General features: G+C 40.4%; 1 protein-coding gene and 1 pseudogene across 1 annotated transcript; both read right to left on the bottom strand.

Moving 5' to 3' along the window:
- Positions 1-745: 745 nt before the first annotated feature.
- On the bottom strand, positions 746-1,852 carry LOC113184479 (major allergen I polypeptide chain 1-like). The gene is made up of 3 exons (XM_026391196.1): positions 1,792-1,852; positions 1,438-1,625; positions 746-775 (listed from the first exon to the last, which is right to left on the bottom strand). The coding sequence occupies exons 1-3, from the start codon at positions 1,850-1,852 to the stop codon at positions 746-748; spliced, it is 279 nt and encodes a 92-aa protein (XP_026246981.1).
- A 3,810-nt stretch (positions 1,853-5,662) lies between these two features.
- On the bottom strand, positions 5,663-6,097 carry LOC144250459 (10 kDa heat shock protein, mitochondrial pseudogene; annotated as a pseudogene).
- Between the last annotated feature and the right edge of the window lie 600 nt (positions 6,098-6,697).

Genomic DNA, 6,697 nt, shown 5'->3' with positions numbered 1-6,697 from the left:
GCTGATCCCACAGTTTGGTGGTTTGCATTAGGATAAACTGGGGCGTGAGAGTTGATTTCCTGGTCCTGGCTAGGATCAGTACTTCACCTCAACCCTCTGGCTCTTTCTCCCCTGTTAGATACTTAAATAAGGGGCCCCTTCTCGACCATTATTTTACTTTGGCCTCACCACAGCTGTGGAGAGAGGAGGTATTATTGAATCAGGCTCAGGGAAGTACTATTGGACATGCATAGCTACACAGTGAGCCTGGGTCCCCCCCAGCAGTGGCTAGAGGGGGTCTGCTGCCCAGAACTTACATGGTCTTCAGCAGATACATTACTTCTCTGAGGCCTGAGTTCCCTCACCTGCAAGACTAAGATTACTCTCATCTCTCAAGGTTTCTGGGAGGCTAAAACTTGGTAGATTATGCATGTGACCTAAGGATCCAGTCCACAGAAATGATTAGACAACTCTGGCTGTTGGAAATTGTTACCTCGACAAATCTATTAAATCCAGTGGAGGAACAACCTCTCACAGCACTCAAATCCAGCTGCAGGTGGAAGTCACACTAGTTGTCCCTGCTGTGCCATGTCCCATCTCCCACCGGAAGGCCTTATCATGCTTCCAAGGACTAAGGACTCTTTCATGCATTGCAAGGAATTTATTGCTGGAATCTTTAGTCAGGCACCTGGACAGGGTGGATTGCTGGGACTACATAGTGATCGGGCAAATGGCTTCCTTGGGTCTCCTGGGAAAGATGGCTCCCTCAACACAGATCGCTTGCGTATATTTTATCCTGCAAAGAGAATGTCAGGAAGCCTGAGGAGGCGTCAGGGGTGAAAGACATCAGGCCACAGGGCACATTCTGCTGGGTACTTCCAGGCAGAGCCTGCAGCCTTGTCTGGAGCATGGCTCTTGGATCTGAGCAGATAAAGGAAGATGTTTTTTTTTCCCCAAATCTCCTGCATCACCAGAGCATCCCAAGGGGTGCCTGAGAAGCTCTTATAAAACTCCTGCCCATACAGCAAAGAGGAGGGGAGGGTCCGCCCTGCTGGGGTGAGGGTGGGAGCAGAGTCTGGGACAGAAGGGAAAGAGGCTTGAGGGGATATGGCAGAGTTTAGGGGAGCTGGAGTCAGGGAGACCAGAGTCAAGGTTCTGACACAGGAGCCACGTGGTGCCTTGCAGACAGAGGATCCTGGACGTTCTCAGGTGGGTCCAGCAAACTGAATAGCCAGGGCCCATCCCATCGATCCGGGGTACCCCGAGTTCCCCTGGTCCTCCCCCCCACTGCAGGTGTCTGTCCCACCGCCCCTACCCCATCATCCACAAGGAGTTTTTCCTTTCAGATTCCTAGGGAGGAGCCATGACAGGGACGAGAATGAGTGCCCCCACCCACTGCATGGGGATGAGCAGATGTCCCCGCCAGCACAGAGGCCCAGACACGTTCAGTAGACTCACCAGCCCACTGAGCACCAGATCCTTATCCTCTTCTGTCAGTTTGGCATCAATGCATTGCTTTAGTATTTTAGCGTTGTTCAATACTAAAGGGTTACTTTGGAATCTTGACACGTATGCAACATATTCTTCGAGAGTACCCTTCATGAAAATCTCAACATCCTTTTTCACAGCCGGGCAAATATCACAATCTGGAACACAAAGACAAGCTGAGCTTCCCTTGAAAGACACACATCAGAACACATTCACCACCCCACCCCGCTCCATCCAGCATGATCAAAACTGCCCTGGGAAGGTGTCAGAACCCCTCAGAAACCCACATCCCCAGGCATCTGGGGTGGTGACCCAGGCACCCACTTGCACCCAAGATCAGGAGGAGAGCAGTGCCCAGCAGCACAAGAGCACTAGCTGGCTTCATGGTGCAGGTGGCAGATGCATCCTGCCAAGCCCAGGGCCCTTTTATACCTGCTCTGGGTGCCACAGGAGGACAGGGAAGGGCCTGTGTCTGAGGACTCTTCCCCCTCTCCCAGGCCACAGCTTGGAAGTGCCAGGTGCTGTGGAAGGAGGAGATGTGTGTTTTGGAAGAAGACTAGCTCCTGAGTCAACAGAGGCCCTTGGCTCGGCCTTCTAGTATTTGTTGTTTGTCCTTCACTCTCTTAGGAGAGCAAGGGCTTCGCTGTGTGTCTTAGGACTAGGACAGAATCCAACACATGGTAGGTGCTCCCTCAAGGGAGCTGGCACATAGCTCTTTGTAGGGCACTTGCCTGTCATGCACAGGTCCTGGGTCCCATCCCCAGCACTGAGAAGAAAGAAAGAAAAGAAAAAAAAAAGATGTGTGTTAGATGAATTGAAGGGCTATCTCTCTCTCTCTGGAGTCTATATCCAATCATATACTTGATATATATGTATTTATGAAGTTGGCTGGTATTAATTTTTAAAAACAAAAGTTTAAAGTATTTTGATAAGTCAGAATTAGGCATTTTTTTTCCTGGAAGTACTTGATTCATCTTTTCTGTAATCAATAGTGACAGAATAAGGTTTGCTGCAGCCTCAGAGCAGTAGAATAAAAGCTTTTTGATCCCAATCACTCCAGTTAGAATAGCAAGTATCAAGAATATAACGGACAAGGGGCTGGGGTTGTGGCTCAGTGGTAGAGCCCTTGCCTAGCATAGGTGAGGCACTGGGTTCTATCCTCAGCACCACATAAAAATAAATAAAATAAAGATGTTGTGTCCAGTTACAATCAAAATATATAATACTACTAATAATAAAAGAATACGACAGGGCTGGGATTGTGACTCAGTGGTAGAGAATTTGCCTAGCACACGTGAGGCACTGGGTTTGGTCCTCAGCACCACATATTAATAAATAAATTAAATTAAGATTTTGTGTTTATCTACAACTAAAAAGATATTTTCAAAAGGAATATGACTAACAACAAATGCTTGAAATAAGGTGGGAATGTAAATGAATACAGCCACTATGGAAATCAGTGTGGAGTTTCCTCAAAAGCTAAAAGTAGATATATCACATGATCCAGCTATACTGTTATGGGCCAGGCTATATGGGCAATGACCAAACAGACTCCATTTTGCCTGAGACTCCATATCATGTAAGAAATCCTTCTCCCAGGGAAAGCCCCACCTCTTCACCCAACAATAGTTGCTTAGCATAGCATATTTGGCAACACAAAATGGCAATTCTTATACAATATAAAAGTATTATCTCTTTGGTTCCCATTTTTCTTGGACAATGACCCTGTCAGAGAGTGATTGTCTAGATGTTAGTAACCATTCTTTAACTTGTACACAACTAGGGATGTTGTGGCCCATTCTTTTTTCTGTTTATGATTTTAAATCTCATGATGTTTGTTTATGGTTTTGAATCATAGCAACAGCCATTTATGCCTTAATATGGTTTTTAATATGGTACTCAAACCCTGGAAGTGGGTCAAAGTCTATAGACTGCAGCTTACCCCTTGGCCTGCCAGCTATTGGATCCGGACCACAGACTGGTGAATAAAGTTTCCATCTCCTGCTTTAAAGTCGACTCGGTGATTTATTGCAATCTGGCCTTAACCATACAACTCCTTAGTATTTATCCAAAAGAATTAAAGTATATTTTAGAGATAAATGTGTATCCATGTGTGTTATTATAGCACAATTCCCATAGCCAAATTATGGAACCAGCTCAGGTGCCTATCAACAGAGATGCATGGATAAAGAAAATGTGGTATATACACTAAGGCACATTATTAAGAAAATATCTAACATACAGAATAAGGATAGAATTTTAAAGTCTTCTAAACAAAAACGGCAGATAATATTTAGAGGGAAACCAATCCGAATCTCAGCTGATTTCTCAACCTAGACCCTCAGAGCTAGAAGGTCTTGGAATAATATATACCAAGCTCTGAAAGAAAATGGATGCCAGCCAAGAATACCAGCCAGAATACCAGACTCACCAAAATTAAGCTTCAGAATTGATGAAATAAAAGCCTTCCATGATAAACAAAAGTTAAAAGAATTTACAACTAGAAAGCCTGCACAACAGAACAAATAAAGTATTTTTATGAAGAAGAAATGAAAAATAAAAGTGAAAACCAACAAAGGGAGGAACAAAACTAGAAGAATAGTAAATGAAAGGAGAAACTACTTCAAAATAAAAACCAGAAATCAAAATGGAAGGGAATAAAAATCATTTCTCAATAATTACATTGAATGTAAATGTACTAAACACATCAATCAAAAGACATAGCCTGAGCACTGGGTTCAATCTTCAGTACCACATAAAAATAGATAAATAAAATAAAGGTATTGTGTCCATCTACAAACTAAGAAATACATATATGAATTATTTTTCTTCTCTATTTAATATATGAAATATATATGTATTATATATTATATATGTATTATTTATTCTCTATTTCATATATTTCTATTTATATTTCATATATATGTACATATGTGTGTGTGTGTGTGTGTGTGTGTGTGTGTATATATATATATATATATATATATATATATTCTTAGTTTGTAGATTAAAAAAAAAGACATAGCCTGGCAGATTTGTTTAAAAAACAAGACCTAACAATATGGGGTCTCCAAGAGACTCACTTTATAGGCAAAGATATTCATGGTCTGAAAGTGAAAGAATGGGAAAAAACCACATTATTCACATGGATCTCATAAACAAGCAGGGATTTCTATCCTCATATCAGATAAGGTGGACATCAAGCCAAAGTTAATCAGAAGGGACAGGAAAACATTTCATACTGCTTAAGGGAATTATACTTCAAGAAGACAAAACAATCATAAATACTTATTCCTCAAACAATGGATCATCTATGTATATCAAAGAAACCCTTCTAGCTCCCAAGAATCAGATAGACCACAACAAAATAATACTAAGTGATTTTAACATGCCTCTGTCACCACTGCATAAAACTAAATAAAACAAAAACTAAATAAAGGGCTGGGGTTGTGGCTCAGTGGTAGAGCACTTGCCTAGCATGCATGAGGCACTGGGTTTGATCCTCAGCACCACATTTAAACAAAAGAAAAAAATTAAACAAAATGAAGGTATTGTGTCCATCTATAACTAAAAATATTTTTAAAAACTAAATGAAGAAGTCATAGAACTAAAAATACAATATATGATTTAGACTTTACAGACATATATAAAATATTTCATCCATCAATGTCTTTCTTTTTAGCAGCATGCAGATCCTTCTCTAATGTAGACCATGTTATGTAAGGTATCACATTTGTTGGCACGCAATTGTAATGCTACCTTCATATATTTTTAGCATCTATAGGGTTATTTTGATAGCTTCCTCTCCATTGATATAATTTTTGTGTTCTTTTTTCTTTATTAGACTTGTTTGATTTTTATCAACTTTTAGCTGTATTATTTCTTCTCTATTTCATATACTTCTTCTCCTACTCTTATTTTTTCCTTTCTATTACTTAATTTGAAAATAATTTGATTGTCAACCTAGCTTCTTTCTGATAGAGGTACTTTAGGATATAGATATTCATCTGATCACTGTTTCATTCCAGGGATTCTGATATTTTAGTTTTTGTGATCACTTCGTTCAAAGCACTTTTATTTTATTTATTTATTTATTTATTTATTTATCTATCTATTTATTTATTTATTTTCATTACATATTTTATTTGGAAATGTTTACACAAGTACAGGGAAACTAAGATTTTGAGACAGTGGATGTTATTAGATTATCATCAGTTTATTATAAAAGACACATGGAAATTATTTACATGATGAAAGATCTCAGAACTTCAGTGGAATGGGCAGCTTCATAGGATGCCATTTCAACAGTGATTTGTTTCAGTCTACATACTTTCCAAGAATGTCACCATCTCTAAATAAGAAATAATCCTTGTCATCTAGAACTACTTTGGTGCCTCCATACTCTGGGAGAAGAACTTTATCTCCAACTTTCACACTAACTGGCTGAATCTCTCCACCCTTTCCTTTAGAGCCTGATCCCACAGCTACTACTGTTGCTTGCAATATTTTTCCTTGAGATTTTTCTGGAAGCATAATGCCTCCTTTGGTTACAGTTTCGGCTGCACTCCTTTCGACCAATACTTGGTCAAAAAGTGGAAGAAACTTCCTAAATGCTTGTCCAGCCATGACTCGCGCCTCCAGAGCTCAGACTCTGCTCTCGTGCAGCCGCCGCAAAGAGACCCCGTTCAAAGCACTTTTAATTACTTTCCTTGTGCTTTCTTCCTTGACCTGTGAGATATCTGTAAATGTGCCATTTAATTTTGAAGTAGTTGACATGTGGGAATGGGGTTCTTCCATGACCAGTGCTGCCAATTTAGCCGGTTCTGACAAGGAGCAAATGGGGATAAGAAAAATAAAGACTCATGGATGCAGATTGTGAAGATATAGCTGGGTCAGATGGAGCGCTGCTCTCTGGTGGAGAAGCAGGTCTAAAGAATTACACCAGCAATCTTTATTTGTTTATGTCTCATTATCAGATTAAAGACTATGTAAGCATACAGAGTTAGCAACATTTTTAGCTTATACCACAATTACATTTTACAGTTGCAATGTGCAATGTTAGGAGCTATGTGTAGCTCTCAAGAAAGTCCATTGTTTAAAGCTACTGTTAGGGGGGCAGGTTCAGGAGGAAGCTGGCGAAACATTGTGTCACCTAGCAAGAAAATTCCTCTATTCCCAGGAGGTGTGTGCCTGAGATCAAGGTTTAAGCTGGTAAGACTCATCACAGAGC

Source organism: Urocitellus parryii, chromosome 15 (assembly GCF_045843805.1).
Source record: "Urocitellus parryii isolate mUroPar1 chromosome 15, mUroPar1.hap1, whole genome shotgun sequence".
Lineage (NCBI taxonomy): Eukaryota > Metazoa > Chordata > Mammalia > Rodentia > Sciuridae > Urocitellus > Urocitellus parryii.
This window is presented reverse-complemented; position numbering and strand designations above follow the sequence as displayed.

Bases quoted from the DNA above. Each gene is read 5' to 3' on its own strand.
- LOC113184479 (XM_026391196.1), bottom strand. From the start codon at position 1,852: ATGAAGCCAGCTAGTGCTCTTGTGCTGCTGGGCACTGCTCTCCTCCTG. The intron at 1,626-1,791 runs GTGGGTGCCTGG...TTTGTGTTCCAG, and splicing joins CCTCCTGATCTTGGGTGCAA to ATTGTGATATTTGCCCGGCT. The intron at 776-1,437 runs GTGAGTCTACTG...TTCTCTTTGCAG, and splicing joins ATCTGGTGCTCAGTGGGCTG to GATAAAATATACGCAAGCGA.